This window comes from Pongo pygmaeus, chromosome 23 (genome assembly GCF_028885625.2).
Source record: "Pongo pygmaeus isolate AG05252 chromosome 23, NHGRI_mPonPyg2-v2.0_pri, whole genome shotgun sequence".
In the NCBI taxonomy this organism is placed as follows: Eukaryota; Metazoa; Chordata; class Mammalia; order Primates; family Hominidae; genus Pongo; species Pongo pygmaeus.
The window spans coordinates 33,560,646-33,578,026 of record NC_085931.1 but is presented as its reverse complement, the minus strand read 5'-3'; the positions used below and the strand labels follow the sequence as shown (position 1 = coordinate 33,578,026).

The window sequence follows — 17,381 nt, the reverse complement described above, 5'->3', positions numbered from 1 at the left end:
GGCGGCTAGGCAGGGAGATCAGGACCCCTTCTGCACGGGCAGCCCCAGGAGAAGCCCTAAAGGAAAAACCAAAGACAAAGCTGGAAAGAAGTGAGGCCCCCAGGCCTCTGCAGCTGGGCAAGAGTGCTGGGCTCAGCCCCACGTGCCAGGTTACTTGACAAGGTGTTCCCTCTCCCTGGGGAGTCAGGCACCTGCAGGGTCATAGAACACACTGTCCGGGTGGATGGAGGCCTCGTAGGGCGGCGGGGGGTCGTCGGGCTGGCCGATGTCCGGGTACTTGTACGCTGTGTAGGGAGGTGGAGGGTCATGGAAATGGAAAGTCCCACCCTCTCCGTCGTCAGAAAGATGCAGCGGCGTGAGGCCCGTGCCAAACCCGTCTGGGCCGTAATCAAAGCCAGGGATCCTGCGGCCGAGGTTGAAGTGGTGCACTGGGCCATCAAAAGTGTGGAACGGGAACAGAGACAAGTCACTGGGGGCAGGCTGCCTGGCTCCCGAGCCCCCCACCCCCAGGCTGGGCCCGCCGTCCCTGAGGGCACACACCTGTGCCCCGCTGCCTACCCCTCGGCCACGTTCGGCATCCCCGCGAGACCCCCGGTGTGCTCCATGGCGTGTCCCACCCTCACCACACCAACCTGTCCCTCTGGGCTGACACTTCTGTCAGACCCAGCCTCTGACTGCCCACACCCCTCCAGCTGGGGGGTGATCCGGGCCTCTGACCCTCAGACGCCTCCGAGTTCTGCCCACCCTGTGGCTCGGTGGGAATAAGGAGGGTCTTGGCAAGAACTTTCCTGGCCCACAGGTGAGGACACAGACCCCACAACATGTGGCCTTCAAACCTGACCAGGGGGCCCTCCACCTGCCTCTGCCCCTCTCTGTCCAGGGCTGGGGAGCTCATGGAGACATGGGGTGACCTGGGGTGGGGATGGGGGCCAGGGCTGTGGCCCTCAGAAGGCACTTACAGTTTGCTCCAATCAGGGACTCGATGCGCTCCCTGCGCCGCTGGCGCAGCCGGTGGACCATGAAGAGCAGCAGTGACAGGATGAGGAAGGAGGAGATGCAGCTGACAACCAGGCGCATCCCGCTGGCCATGGAGTCAAACAGGCTGTTGCCATCTGAGGGGGAGGGGAGGAAATGGCCGCTCTGAGAAGGGGGGCCACCCTCATGCTAGGCTGGGGACGCTGTCATCCTCCTGCCCAGGCGGGCTGTGTGGACGAGGCACACAGTGTCTCCCTGCACCCAACCATCTTTAGGATACACGTGAAATAAGGCCACTCAAAATCAAGAACATGGTGACAGCACAGAAGCAGAAGAGCGAATCCCAGGTCAGGAGGAGCATCTCACCATGGCCCCTGGGGCTGCTGTGTGCCAACGCCCCTCTGACCATCACCGGAGCAAAGTAGGGTTTCCTGTCCTAGGACTAGCACTCCTAGGAGGCTGCACTCATGTGCTGTGTACCCCAGGTGTGGCTGGGGAGCGGCCCTCCTGCAGAGGTGCACATCCTTTTCCAGGGGCCAGGGCTGTGCACAGGCCTCCCACGTCCGTCCAACAGCAGCCTTCCTTTTGTCTGAGGCCTGGGCTCTTGGGAGCAAGGTGCTCAGTTGCCCAGCAAGAATGAGCCAGGGGGCGGTGAGGGACAGCTCTGTTCTGGTGGGAGGCCAGGGTTGGCCAGGTAGGCAGGGGTCTCATGGATGACAATTGCTGGCAGTTTGGAGTGGGGGTGACGTCCCTGCGGAGCATGGCTTGGGCGGCTGCCGTGGGGAGGACAGGCTGCAAGGGAGTAGCATAGGGCATCAGGAAGCCAGGAGGAGGACCTGCCGCGGCAGAGATGGGAATGACAGAGGCCTGGACCGGGTAGTGACAGACCGGGAGAAGTGACAGTACAAGGTACACTTGGGACTCGGATTGCCACAACTCCCTGATGGACTGTGTGGGGGAACAGTGAGCCCCTGTGGGCAGCCGCACGGTCACCTCAGGTATCGTTTCACAAATGAGCCTCTGCTGTGGTTGGGCGTGAAGCCTGTCACTCCAATCCTTAACAAGCCATGGCAGAGAAAATGTGCATCCCCTGACGCACCCAGCCCTGGCACACACGTGCAGATGACACCTGGACACAGCACTGGGTCCCACAGGCTCCCCACTGAGATGCTCTCCCGGCTCAGCCACACCCACACACTGGGTACACATGCACCAAGTGCAGGTGTAGGAGGGCTGGGTGGACCCGAGTACACCTCTTTGCTGGGTGAGTAGGCAGGAGGGGCCATGAAGCTGAGTCCCAGCCAGGCTAGACGCCAAGGAGCACCGGGTCTAAGCTGCTGCGCCTTCCTCTGCTCTTCTTGGACCCTTTCACGCTTTTCATGGCCACCACTTGGCTGGGATGCTACTAGTATTCAGCAGGTGGAGGCCGGGGTGCTGCTCAACATCCTCCAGGACAGCCCCCAACACACAATATCTGGTCCAAATGTCAACAGCGCCAAGAGGGAGACACCCTGCCCTGGTGCAGTGCACACTGGGGATAGGGGCTCGATACGAGCTGCCCATGGGGAGGCAGAGATGACGTGAGTGGTAGCAGGTATGAAGGGAGAATCTGTACCAGCCACGCATCTCTAACATGGCTGGCACTTCCATGCACTCCTGACTCGGGTAAACTGGCAACTCACAGAAGTCACAGAATAATGGAACCAGGAAGTGGTCCCAGAAGTAGCCTCCTCCACAGACCAAGAGTGAAGGCCAGGGAGGCTTCAGAACGAGGAGTGACCCATCAGCTCCTGGAAGCAGGAGGACCCCACACAAGCAGGGACCCTGCTAAGCTAGGAATGGCCACTCCCACCTCTGCAACAATCTCGGCAGGCAGGACCCCTACTGCCTGCCCCAAGGAGACACTTCACAACCCCCGTGTGAGTGGCTGGGTTCCCAGAGCCCTCAAGCCATTCCTGCTAGCCCAGCACACTCCATGCCTACACAGATGGCAGCGCCAGCTCCTGCCCTCCTCCCACGGGGCCAGGAAGCATCTCCAAAAGCTGCATTTTTTGCTGATGACACATGAAGTGAATATGTGAGAAGGATACATCCTCTCACCAATTAGCTGCTTTTCCTGATGCCTCTGACTCTCCTCCAGTCTCAAGGGCACTCTCATCAGTGGAAGAAAGCCTAGTGGCCCAGGGACTGGCGACGTGCCTGTTCATTGGAGTCCAGTTCAGAGATCCCAGGGGAGCTCCTAAGGCGCTCCTTTGCAATGACTAACTCTTAATCAGTTCTAAAATAAACCCAAGGACATGGTCAAGGTCCCAACTGTCCCTCCAAGGTGGGGACCGGAAATAATCATCTCTCAGAACCAAGCCACTTGTAGTCAAGCACAAAGAAGAGAGCCTGCCTCAGAGGCCAGCCCAGGGGCCCCAGAGGCCCCTTGATAGGGCTGATCCCTCCATGGAGTTCTGGGCTGTGCAGTTGGAGTTGTCTTTTGTCTCTCAGCTATCCTGCAGCTCCCAGAGAGAGGATCCAGCCTGTGCAAGAAGAGCTCCAGTGACGAGGAGCTCACCGTTTCATCGAGCTTGGTTAAGTGGTAACAGTTTCAAAATCTCCATCAGAGACACCAAGGGAAGCAGAAGGTCAGCAGGGATCAGAAGCTGAGACCAGGAACCCAATGTGGGCTCTGTGCCTGGCAGCTGCACCAGCCAAACACCTCACCATGCCTCTGGGAACCTCATCATATCAGGGCTGCCCGACAGCAGCAGAGCAAGCAAGGGCAAAGGGCAGCATGAGTTTCAGCTGCTCTGCACCTTGGCCAGCACTTGGTGCTGTCAGTTTCATTACTTTAGCCTTTCGAGCAGGGGTGGTACCCCACGTGGATTTAGTTTGTTTCCCTAATGGCCAATACTGAGCATCGTTTCAGCTGCCTCACCGTCATCCTATATCTTCTTTGGTAAAGTGTAATAATTTAAATCTTCTTCTAAAGCCATTTTTCAATAGCGTTTGTTTTGTTTTCTTATTATTGAGTTTTTATGTATTCTGAAAACAGACCTTTGATTTGTGTTTTGCAAATATTTGTTTTGATTCAGTCAGGGGCTTATTTTTTCATTTCCTTAACAGTATCTTCCAAAGAACAGAAGTTTTCAATTTTGATGAAGCCAAATTTGTCTGTTTTTTTAAGGATCATGCTAAAAATGTTGCCTAACCCATGGTCACAAAGATTTCCCTCCTGTTTTCTCCTAGAAGCTTTATAATTCAAGGTTTTACAGTTGTGTCTATGACCATTTTGAGTAAATTTTACATACAGTAGGAGCGACAGTGTAAGGTTCGTATTTTTTGGCATATGGATGTCCTGCTGTCCCAGCAACAGTCGTTGAAAGACTATCCTTTCTCCACTGAACTGCTCTTGCACCTTTGTCAAAGATTAGGCTGGTCTGAAGGTAGTGAGTCATCTCAATTGATTGTTCAGTCAGTAACAGATCAAACTCCTTGTTGTACTCTTTTCCCGTTCTCACTACTGCACTTGACTCGTCTTAAAACAAACAAACAAACAAAAACAGAGAGATCACCTGATTATATGTAGTGTGGGACTATTTCTGGACTGTTCTGTTCCACTGATCTATGTGTCTATTCCTTCATCGATACCACACTGTTGTGATTACCATGGCTGTACAGTAACTCATAAATTAGGTAGCATGGATCCTCCAACTTTGTTCTTTGTAAAAACTACTTTGGCTATTTTAATTATTTTGCCTTTCCACCAACTTTTATCTATCTTTTTATTTAAGAGACGGGGTCTTGCTATGTTAGCCAGGTTGGTCTTGAACTCCTGGCCTCAAGCAATCCTCCTGCCTCAGACTCCCAAAGTGCTACAATTACAGGCATGAGGCGCTGAACCCAGCCCACCTTTTATTTTATTTTATTTTATTTTTATTTTTTGAGATGGAGTCTCACTCTGTCACCCAGGCTGGAGTACAGTGGCGTGATCTCAGCTCACTGTAACCTTTACCTCCCAGGTTGAAGTGATTCTCCTGCCTCAGCCTCCTGAGTAGCTGGTATTATAGGCATGAGCCACCATGCCCAACTAATTTTTTGTATTTTTTGTAGAGATGGGGCTTCACCATGTTGGCCAGACTGGTCACAAACTCCTGATCTCAAGTGATCCACCCTCCCCGGCCTCCTAAAGTGCTGGGATTACAGGTGCGAGACACCACGCCTTGCTCCACCTGATTTTTAGAATTAGCTTGTCAATACCTACAAAAATGTCTGCTAGAATTTTGGTTGGGATTATACTGAATCTGTAATTTGGGAAGAGTTAACCTCCTAATGATATTGAGACACCTGATCCATGAACATGCTATCTTTCCTTTTATTTAAGCCTTTGATTTTTGTCATCATAGTTTTACAGTTTGCAGCAAACAGAATGTGCACATATTTTATATTATTTATAATTGGGTATTTCATGTTTTTTGGTGCTATTATTAATGGTACTTTTCTCAAAATTTTCAATTTTCAACCATTACAGATAGACTATATAAATATAATGTATTTTTGTTATGTTGACCTTATATCTGGAGACCTTGCTTAAACACACTTATTACTTCTAATAACTTTCCTGTAGATTCCCTAGGATTTTCTATGCAATCATGTGATCTGCAAAGGGAGATGGTTTCATTTCTTCCCCTTTGGCCTGGATGGTTTTTCATTTCTTCTTGCCTTCTGGCACTGGCTTTGACCTTGAGCACAATGATGACACGGTGGCAAGGGTAGACACTCTTAGCTTGTTGGAGGGAACATTCTGATGCTTAACGCATGACATCCTATTCCCAGAGTCTCCAGTTTTGGTGATAGTGTCTCGGTTCTTGATGCAGTATGAGCACCTTCCAGGAGAAGGCCCTAGGAGAGTCAGGAGCCCATGGAAGCATGGCCACAGGGTGGGCAGAGCAGGGCCCAGCTAAGTTGCTCTGGCCGTGCAGGAGAGAGGGCTGCAGCTGCTCTGGGCCCACCCAGATGCACTAAGGGCCCTGCTCTGCTAAGAAGTCCTTGGGGCTGGGCAGGCTCTTTAGGCCATACATGCCCACAAATGGGTCATCCCTGTACACATCTGGGCATTCTTACAAAGCCTGGACAGAGTGGCAAGGCAGCACTGGTAGACTCCTGAGAAATGGAACCAGGAGTCCAGGTAGCATGGCTTGTGAATAGAGTTTGACTCTTGTAGCCAGTCACTAAGCTGGGGGTTTATGGTCATGTGGCTGGGCACAGGGAACTTGGTAAGCACTCAACCGGTGCTTCTCATAGCCCTAAACAGACATGCACCCTATACGAGGAGAAACTGCCCTGCAGAATGGGGTCCAAGCATCACCCTCTAGCTCTGGGTCCTCTGGTGGGCTTGGCTGCAAATGCAGCCTTGTGCTCACCACAGTCAACTGCACGTCTGATGGTACATGCCACAGTGCCTACTTTCACCCAGCCTCAGGCACGGCCTCCGGAGGACAGCTTTGTCCTCCCACCCAGCAGCCCTCCTGGTGTGGAGGGACACTGACAACATTCCACTCAGGGGCAGCTTTCACTGTTGTGGCCCAGCCTCTAGCTGCAGCCTCTCCTCCACAGGGCCCCTGGAAACAGAGATGGCCAGCACACCCTGCCCAAGCTGCTCTTCTACAGGGGCCACAAGTCCAGGGGCTTCCACAAGTCCCCATCATTTCATTCCTACTGTGGCACCCAAGAAAGAAAGAAACTCATACTTTTCATTTACATTTCTCTTGAGATCTGAAATCACACAGAGCTGCAGCTACACCGGTGTGCAGAATGACAAAGCATGACTGTGGAGTGTGAGGGGTGTTAACATCTCAGAGAGCAGTGGCCCACCTGCTCCTCTCTTTTTGCAAGTGGAAGGGAGAGGATCACCCCAAGATCAGATTCCCTGTAGTGTCTACCTTAAAGCCCCGCCTGGTGGTGAGGACTCTGATCTCGAAACTGAGAATAATACTTCATCTTTTTCTTGAAGATTCTAAGGTAAAAATGGATGACTGTAAGCAATGACAACTGTCACTACCCTCCATATCATCATACTAGAGAAGAGGAAGAGCTCCAATGTGGACATAAATTAGAAGTCTAGGCTGGGCGCGGTGGCTCATGCCTGTAATCCCAGCACTTTGGGAAGCTGAGGTGGGTGGATCACTTGAGGCCAGGAGTTGAAGACCTGGTCTGGACAACATGGCAAAACCCCGTCTCTACTAAAAATACAAAAACTAGCCGGGTGTGGTGGCATGCGCCTGTAGTCCCAGCTACTGGTGAGGCTGAGGCACGAGAACGGCTTAAACCCTGGAGGCGGAGGTTTGAAGACAGGTTTGAAGCTGTCAGTGGTGATTTGTGAACAAACAGCCACACTCGAGTTCAAGTTCATTTGTGAATGCTGCCTGTCACCCCAGAATGGGAAGGAGGCAGCTGGAGGGGTCGTGTCAGACACGCCCACTAGAGTAGCGGCATCAAAGTCTCTGAGACAGCTCTGTGACAAACGCTGCCACTGCTGCTGCGCCACGCTCCATAAACTCTCCTGAGTCCTCACCACTGAGGAAGCAAAGGGACGCCCAGCCTCCAGCCCCAAATAGGGAGGCTGACTTGGGACGTCCTATCAAGAGTCTCACCTGGGTCCAGACACATGAACTTGCAGCACTCTTTGGGGTCCTTGCGGTACTGTTGGCAGCCCTGGGGCCTCTCACAGAGAGCAGCCACACACATCTCAGGCTCCCCTCCATGGCAGGTGCAGCTCAGGCATGGGTCGTCCCCCTTAGGGGTGAAGTAGAACCCTTCATCCACCACGTTGTCCTTGATGTCAACACATGTTTGACCTGCAATGAGCATACATTGTGTACAGATGTATACACTGCCAAAAAAGGTAGCCTCCCCGTGTGGGCCTGTGAATGCTACCTGTTACCTTAGAATGGGAAGGAGGCAGCTGGAGGGGGCATGTGAGACATGCCCACTAGAGTAATGGCATCAAAGCCTCTGAGACAGCTCTGTGAGCAAACGCTGCCATCACTGCTGCACCACTTGACGTGAGCTGACCTTCCCCACCTGGGCCTGGGGAATGAACAAGGCAACTGAAGACTTGGCCAGATTGTGCTAAGAGTCTTCCTAGGGCTGGAATGCCATGGATCTCTGGCCCACGGCACAGGGAGTGGCTGTCCAAGAGCAGTCACTACAACACACTGTTAGGACAAAGCACATCTAGCCAGGGCAAATGGAGGCCGGAGAGCCGGGATGGAGCAGAATGCCAGACTCCAGGGTCACTGCAGAAGTGCTTGCCTGGAAGTTGCCGAAGTAGATTACTTATGAGATTCTCTCAATTCTAAGACGCAGCTGCTGTGAGTATGAACCATTTCAAAATCAGGATGTGTCTAAGGAAGCTGCCAGTTCTGCTTGGGAAGACAGTCCACTGGACCTGAGGCACACTCTGCACAGAGCTGACCTGGGATGAGAGTAAGAGGAATGGCCATGGCTAAAAACCCAGAGTCTTCAACTGGTAGGCAGATGTTGCAAATGCCTGGAGGAAGAGACAAGGAATGAAGGAGCCTCCAAGAGAGCCACCCTCAGTGAAAGGCAAAGAGACATGAGAAGGCAGCTTCTTACAGTCTCCAAATGGGGTAAGGATGTCTAGAAAAAGACTCTTCCGAAATTTCACAATCACAGGTCTATGCCTCACTTAAGATTGCAGTCAGCCGGGCACGGTGGCTCATACCTGTAATCCCAGCACTTTGGGAGGCCGAGGCAGGCAGATCGCCTGAGGTCAGGAGTTCGAGATCAGCCTGGCCAACATGGCAAAACCCCGTCTCCACTAAAAATACAAAAATTAGCCAAGTGTGGTGGCATGTGCCTGTAATCCCAGCTACTCAGGAGGCTGAAGCATGAGAATCTCTTGAACCCCAGAGGTGTAGATTGCAGTGAGCAGAGATTGTGCCACTGCACTCCGGCCTGGGCGACAGCATGAGACTCTGTCACCAAAAAAAAAAAAGGATTGGGGTCAAATCTAGGTCACCCATGTGGTCAGGAACTCCCAGGGCAAGATACTCACATACAATTATTCCCTGGCTAAAATAGAGAAAAAAGAATGAAGAGAAATGAACAGAGCTCCCAGAGAAATGTGAAACACCATTAAGTATACCAACATATGTGAAACAGGAGTAACAAATGGAGAGGAGAGAAAGAGGCAAAAAAAAAAATAGTCGAAGAACTAACAGCTGCAAACTACTCAAATTCATTGAAAAACAATAACCTACACATCCAGGAAGCGCAACAAATTCCACGTTCCTAGGATAAATGCAAAGGAGCCACAAACTGACACATCAGAGTGAAAATGCTGAAAGTGAAAGACAAGGCGAAAACACGAAAAGCAGCAAATGGGACGTGACTTGGTACTTCTAAGGGAACCCCAATAAGACAAACAACTGACTTCTCAGCAGAAACAATAGAGGCTGGGGCAGTGGGATAACTGCTCACAGAAAACCATCAACCAAGATCCATATCCAGCAAAGATATCTTCTGAAAAATGGAAGTAAAATAAACTTTCCCAGACAAACAACAAGTGAGAGAAGTTGTTTGCAGATCCACCTTATAAGAAACACTAAAGGAAGTTTTTCAGGCTAAAAATATGCAATCCCCAGACAGTAATTTGAATACAAATAAGAAACTGAAGAGCAACAGTAAAGGCAATCATGTGATTATAAATTATAGCCTACATGCATAGTTTTCCTCCTTTATTCTCTTAGCTGATTTAAAAAGCAATTGTATAATATGTATGGAATGTAGTATTGGGTCTATAACATACAAAAGTACAACACACTTAGATTTGCCAAGAATGGCACAAAGGTGGTGCGTGGGAGCAAAGCTATACTGGACTAAAGAACCTTGACCTAAGTCTCACGCCTTATTAAAACACTCATTCAAAACACATCCTAGACTTAAACGTAAAATGGAAAATGATTAAAATTTTAGGGAAAAAACACAGAAGAAATGTAAGGCTAGGCAAAGAGAACTTGGACTTGACACCAAAAGAATAATCCATAAAAGGAAGCTGGGCTCAGTGGCTCACACCTGTAATCCCAGCACTTTGTGAGGCCGAGGTAGGTGGATCACCTGATGTCAGGAGTTTGAGACCAGCCTGGCCAACATTGTGAAACCCTGTCTCTACCAAAAATACAAAAATTAGCCAGGCATGGTGGCTCATGTTGGTAATCCCAGCTACTTGGGAAGGTGAGACACAAGAATCACTTGAACCCAGGAGGTGGAGGTTGCAGTGAGCCAAGACTGCACCACTTCACTCCAGCCTGGGCAACAGAGTGAAACTCTTGTCTCAAAAAAAAAAAAAAAAAAAAAAAAAAAAAAAAATCCATAAAAGGAGAGACAAATAACTAGGACTTCATTAAAATTAAGAACTTTTGTTCTTTGGCTAAACTTATACTGCCAGGAAAAAACAGTAACAACAAAACTTTTGTTCCTGAAAGCTCATCTGAAGAGGATGAAGGCAAGCTACAGACTAGAAAAAATATTTGCAAACCACATATCCGACAAAGGACTGGTATCTAGAATACATAAAGAACTCTCAAAACTCCACAGTTTAAAAAAGAACAAAACAGATCATTAGTTCACACCTGTAATCTCAATACAGGAGGATCACTTGAGCCTAGGAGTTGCGTTTGAGGCCAGCCTAGGCAACATAGTGAGATCCTATCTCTATAGAAAATAAAAAACTTAGCCAGGCATGACGGTGCACACCTACAGTTCCAGCTACTCAGGAGACTGAAGTGGGAGGACTGCCTGAGCCTGGGAGCTGGAGGTTACAGTGAACTATGATTGCACCACTGCATTTGAGCCTGGGTGACAGAGCAAGACCCTTTCTCAAAACAAAACGAACAAACGATGCAAAGAGAAAAAGGAAAAATAACGTGAACAACAGAGAATATACAGATGGCAAGTAAGCACATGAAACATGAAGAGGTTTTAACATCATTAGCCTCAGGGAAATGCAAATTGAAACCATAAGGAGCTGCATGTCCACATACATATCTGCATACCTAACAGAAGGGCTAAGATGAAAAATAGTGAAAACAGTAAGCGCTGCGGAGGATATGGAGAAATTAAATCACTCCTACGTTGCTAGTGGGACTATAAAACAGTACAGCCGCTCTGGAAAACAATTTGCTTGTTTCTTTAAAAACTAAATATGCAACTACGATACAACCAAGCAACTGTAATCCTGGGCATCTATCACAGAGAAGTGAAAACACATTTGCAGCCAGGCGCGGTGGCTCATGCCTGTAATCCCAGCACTTTGGGAGGCCGATGCAGGTGGATCATCTGAGGCTGGGAGTTCAAGACCAGCCTGGTCAACATGGTGAAACCTGTCTCTACTAAAAAGACAAAAATTAGCTGGGCGTAGTGGCACATGCCTGTAATCCCAGCTACTCGGGAGGCTGAGACATGAGAATCGCTTGAACTCAAGATGCGGAAGCTACAGTGAGCCAAGACTGTGCCACTGCACTGCAGCCTGGGCAACACAGTAAGACTGTCTCTCACACACACACACACACACACATAAAAGAAAAAAAGAAAAAAAAAAAAAAGAAAACATGTTTGCATGAAAACCTGTATGCGGATGTTCACGGCAGCTTTCATTGTAATAGCCAAAGACTGGAAACAGCCCAGATGTCCTCCAACACTTGAGGCCTATAGTTTGAGACCAGCTTGGGCAACATAGCGAAATTCTGCCTCTACAAAAAAAAAAAAATACAAAAATAAGTTGGGCACAGCGGCATGCACCTGTGGTCCCAATTACTCGGGAGGCTGAGGTGGGAGGTTCACCTGAGCCTGGGAGGTTGAGGCTGCAGTGAGCACTGATCACACCACTGTACTCTAGGGTGACAAAGACCTTGTCGCCAAAAAAAAAGAAAAAAAAAAAAAAAGGAACAAATCATTAATAAAAGTAACAATTTGGATGACTCTCCAGGGAATTAAAAGTGAAAAAAGCCAACCCCAAAAGGTTGCAACTATATGTTTCCATTTATAGAACATTTCTGCCTCATGATACCTGACAAAGGCCAGACCACATATGACCAAAGGCCTCTGACCTACCACTTCTGTGGCAACCAGTCTAGGGCAGTCAGGATCTGGCCAGTGGCCACCAGCTTCTCTATTTTGAGTCCATACTTCCAACTCGAAACCCACCAGGGAAAGTCAAATATGTTCCCCAAACCAATCACCTCCACTGCCCTGCTTCTAGTCAGGCTGCCTCTAATCAGAGCATACCTGGAGCCTTTAGGGCCCTGGTGAAGAGCCACTGTGCTGGACCCAACTCCAGCCGCAGGAGGGTCAGAAGCACTTGTGAAGGCTCCACCCTGGATCCTCAGAGCACTGGGCCTGCCTAAGGCTCAGATGCAGTTAGAACATCAGACCCTACTATCAGCATGCTAACAAGCCTTGAGTCACACAGTGGACTACTGCTAGGTGGGCTGCAAAAGACAGACTCTAGAGATGTGGCCCAAAGGGATGACCTCAAGTAGAGGGTGGAGCAGACATTAAGAAACCCACCCACCCCCCCCCCCAGCAAACCAGCCTCCACCCAGAACAACAATGCTGCTAAATACGAAAGCCTGAGGTGCACTGAGGGCAACTACAGTGCCAACAAACCCCAAGCCCAGCCCAATTCTCGCCCAGATCAACGCCCTGCACTGTACTAAAGACCTCCCAACAAGAAAGGCCTGGTGGAAGTAAAGGCATAGCCACTGCAAGCACAAAACTACTGAACTCAGTCTCTATGGTCCCACACAAGATGTCAGAGTTCCAATGAAAAGCCTAGAAAAAAGTACCATGCTCCAGAGACAAAACAATCAAAAAACGAGACTCGAATATGACACAGATGAAGGAACTTTCCCGCAGGGAATTTAAAATAACTACGATTAATTTGTTAAAGGCTCCAGTGGAAAAGCTGGACAATATACAAGGTTAGATGGGAAATTCAGATGAGAGATGGAATCTATAAGAATCAAATGGAAATCCTAGAAATAAAAAAACAGACAAAATCAATGAAAACAGATGAAGAATACCTTCAACAGGCTCATAAGCAGACTTGACATAGCCAAGGAAAGAATCAGTAAACCTGAGGACAGGTCAACAGAAATTCCTCAAACTGAAGGACTAAAAGAATCCAAGAGACATGATGACTAGAGGCAATGCATGATTCTGGACAAGGAAAAAAATAGCTATAAAGGATATTATTGGAACAACTGATAAAACTGGAATAATGGATTGTGGATTACTGTATGGTACTGCATCCATGTTAAGTGTCCTGATTTTGATTCATATAGTGTGGGTACATAAGAGAGTGTCCTTGTTCTTAGGAAATACACACTGACGTATAAAAGACTTAATTAAGGTCCACAATACCTTCAGTTTACTCCCAAATGACTCAGAAAAAATATGCAGAGAAAGTGAATGATAAAGCAAATGTAGTAAAACTGAAATACTGTAACTGGTGAGTCTGTGTAAATGGTGTATGAAAGGAAGTTCCTTGTATTATTCTGGCTTTTCCATAAGCTTGAAATTATACCTAAATTAACAAGTTACAGAAGTCTCCCTCGCCTGGCCCAGATGGTCCCATAAGGTGGTTCTATCAAACACTCAAAGACAAGTTTATCTCCAACTTGGACAAATGGATTTAGAGAACAGTAAAATAAAATGTTTGCCAACTCATTTTAGAAAACTAATATAGTGTAATACAGAAATGAGTCAATGTAGTCCCAGCCACTTGGGAGGCTGAGGCAGGAGGCTCACTTGAGCCTAGGAGTTCAACACTGTACTGTGCTATGATCGTGCCTGTGATTAGCCACTGCATTCTTGCCTGGACAACACAGCGATGTCCCATCTTAAAAAAAAAAAAAAAAAAAAAGAGAGAGAGTCAAGGAGAGTATAGAAAAAAATGTAACAGGCCAACCTCACTTCTTAAAAGAGTTTCAGGCCAGGCGCAGTGGCTCACACCTATAATCCCAGCACTTTGGGAGGCTGAGGCAGGTGGATCACTTGAGGTCAGGAGTTCAAGACCAGCCTGACCAACATGGTGAAACGCCATCTCTACTAAAAATACAAAAATTAGCCAGGCATGGTGGCACATGTCTGTAATCCCAGCTACTCAGGAGGCTGAGACAAGAGAATTGCCTGAACCCGGGAGGCAGAAGTTACAGCGAGCTGAGATCACATCACTACACTCTAGCCTGGGTGACGGGGCAAGACTCTGTCTCAAAAAACAACAAAGAGTTTCAAAAATTCTAAGTATCAGCAAACCAAATCCACCAATATATATTTTTATATATATATATATATATATATATATATATATACATAAACCATGAGGATGGTTTAACATCAGAAAATCCATTTATATGAAATAATGACTGAACAGACTGAAAAACTACATAACCCCAATAAAATCCACTAAAAGCATTTAATAAAAATCAATACACTTCTGTAACACAAATATTCCCAGCAACCTAGGAATAGGTACTTCTTTGACTTCATACAGGTACATTCTAAAATCCTATAGAAGGCATTCTGTAGAATACTGATACATTAAAATAGCATTCTAAGTTGAGAAGACAAAAATGCTCACTACCACCATTTCTAATCAACACTGTCCTGGAGACTGTAGCAAGAAGAGCTGACTGGGCAACATAGTGAAACCACATCTCTAATAAATGTAAATTAATAAATAAATGTCAAAGATTTGAAAGAAGAAACAAACCCATCTAAATAGAAAATCTACGAAAATCCACAAACTAAGATAACCAATAAAGGAGTTTAGAAAACATATCCTAAAATTCACATAGAAAAGGGTCAAAAATAGGCAACATAACAGGCAAGAACAAGGCAGAGGAAGTCGTAACACCAGCAGTCAAGATTTATCATGAAGCTCTCTCTGTTGCCAGCCACCTGGGAGGAGCTGCCGCCCTGGCCGCACATCTGCAATGGATGGTCGCCAGGAATCATCCGGCCTGATCAAGGGGAATAAGCAGACCCACAGCACTGAGCCTGAGAACTTAAAGGCTGCAGCTCCTTCCACTACAACGAGCTGATTCACCGCAGGACTGTGGGTGTGGACCCGGCAGCTGATGGCAAAGGTGTGGTGGTGGTCATGGAGTGGAGATCTGGCCAGCAAAAGCCAGCCACCTCCTATGAGGGGACTACTGTCGGGTGGACACAGTGGCTCACACCTGTAATCCCACCACTCTGGGAGGGCGAGGTGGGCGGATCACGAGGTCAGGAGATCGAGACCATCCTGGCTAACACGGTGAAACCCGCCTCTACTAAAAGTACAAAAAATTGGCCGGGCATGGCGGCAGGCGCCTGTAGTCCCAGCTACTAAGGAAACTGAGGCAGGAGAATTGCTTCAACCTGGGAGGCGGAGCTTGCAGTGAGCCAGGATCATGCCACTGCACTCCAGCCTGGGCAACAGAGCGAGACTCCGTCTCAAAAAAAAAAAAAAAAAAAAAAAGAGGACCACCGTCAACAAGAACGCCTGCACCATGCTTGGCAACATCACACACATGATCCGCAAGAACAAAGCCTCTCCCCAACATGCGCACAGCTGCCATCCCAGAGCCAGCACCATCCTGCAAAGCCAGAAGCCTGTGATGGTGAAGAGGAAGGGGACCTGCCCCACCAAGAGCTCCTGAGACCCCTGCCCCCCAAAAGCAATAGAGTTAGCTGGCTTTAATAAAAAAAAAAAACACACCATAGACTGGCAAGGTAAACAGAGAAGCAGAGAAGCAGAGAGAAGGATGGCAGAAATGGGAGTGGGGAGGTGACCAACGGACTTAGATGCTCCAGAGATGCCAAGTCCTTGGGTCATCATTCCCATTTACTCTCTTAACAACACTGCAACAGGGAGGACAGGGATGATTGTCTCTTCCGTGGGAAAAGAACAGTGAGCTCTAAGATGCTGACCAGCTACCCTGGTCACAAAGCTGCAAATGGGCCCCAAGAACAAGGTGTGAGCTGGTGAGGGGCGTCCACCGCAACACGGCAAATCCCTGCTCCGAAACCTTGAACTCAGGGTCCAACAAAGTGACACAAGGGCCCAGACATTCCCCAAGAACGCCAGCGCAAGGGGGCTTACTTCTTTTACACAGAAATGAAGACTTCTCGTAGCAGCTCTCGGCGTGCCAGCTGTGGAGGTCGTGGTGCCGTAGGGTGGGGAAATGGAAGCACTGAAGCTGGGCACAGAACACGTTGTCGTTCTCAGACATGGCCGAGGCAAAGATGGGGTCTGGGGGCAGGAACACCTCTGAAGAGCCTGTTGGGGAGACAAAAGGTGGGGCTGGACAATATCACATCAGAGGACAACCTGTGCAGTCCTCAAGGGGACCATGGCGTCAGACAGGATCATGAACCACAGGGCCTGGACCGCCAAGTCCTGGTGGTCACTGTGGCCAGGTGTTCACTCAGGACTCCCCAACTTCCTGGGAGTCACCCCAGGTGGTGGGCCTAGCAGGAGCCACTCCTTGGAGCCTGCAAGCACACAAGCCACAAACCCTGGGTAGCAGTAAGTTCCAGCCTGAGCGCCAGAAAAGAGTGCTGGATCCCAGTTAGTGGGCGGCATTTAAAGTTAGAGCAACAGCATGAATAACAAAGTAATGGATTGTGGCACACTGCATTAAAATGCAAACGGGGGAATGGGCAAGGGAAACAGGCAGGGAAGTTCTCCCTTAGGACAGAACACTCAGATAAACAGAAGACTTACAAAGTCCACCCAACACCCATGAGAGAGGCGCCGTCAGGCAGCATCGGCACTGGCCGGCACTGCCACCAGCTGGCTGCAGGGAACACTTAGGAAGCACTGGCTCCCGAGGACCTCTCTCACCTCAAGGGAAACTCACCCACTCAGCTCCCGCCTGTCTAAGCCAGGCACAAGGCAGTCAGAAACCATGTACCCTCGCCGCAGAGAGCGTGAGGGTTGAGGACTGCTAACCTCCAAGCCTCTCTTTTGCAAGGTTCCAAGTGGGCTCTGGCCACACCCAGGGCATGGCACAGCCAGCCCTAGGCCCCACTCTCTCCCCTGCACGGCCCTTCCAGTCTGGGCTGCCAAGATTCCTTGAGGCTTACACGACCAGGATCACTGGAAACACAAAGCAACCTTTCCAAGAAGCAGAATAATAAAAGCACACCTGGTGCTCTCCCCCTCCTAAGATAGCAGCAGTGCAGCTCACCCCATTGATAAGCCTCCAGCATTCTCACCTGCGTCTTTTGGAGCTCTGTTTACACCCAGCACTAAACATGGGGCTCTGCCTCAAAAGAGCCAGTGAGTCTGGAGGCAGGCCTATGCTGTGCACCTGTGGACACGTGGTGACCTGCCACGGGCAGGAGGA

At 49.1% G+C, this 17,381-nt stretch overlaps 1 protein-coding gene and 1 pseudogene across 2 annotated transcripts in view; one reads left to right on the top strand and one right to left on the bottom strand.

The window, feature by feature from the left end:
- The window catches only part of DGCR2 (DiGeorge syndrome critical region gene 2), an 85,144-nt gene that overhangs the window by 4,595 nt on the left and 63,168 nt on the right, over window positions 1–17,381 (bottom strand). For both annotated transcript variants that reach the window (XM_054469278.2, XM_054469279.2), the window contains exons 6-9: window positions 16,133–16,309; window positions 7,614–7,817; window positions 960–1,112; window positions 192–428 (exon numbers count right to left, since the gene is read on the bottom strand). In XM_054469278.2, coding sequence (XP_054325253.1) covers window positions 192–428; window positions 960–1,112; window positions 7,614–7,817; window positions 16,133–16,309 — 771 coding nt within the window. The remainder of the gene's footprint in view (window positions 1–191; window positions 429–959; window positions 1,113–7,613; window positions 7,818–16,132; window positions 16,310–17,381) is intronic.
- LOC129023634 (large ribosomal subunit protein eL28-like) lies at window positions 13,425–15,696 on the top strand (annotated as a pseudogene).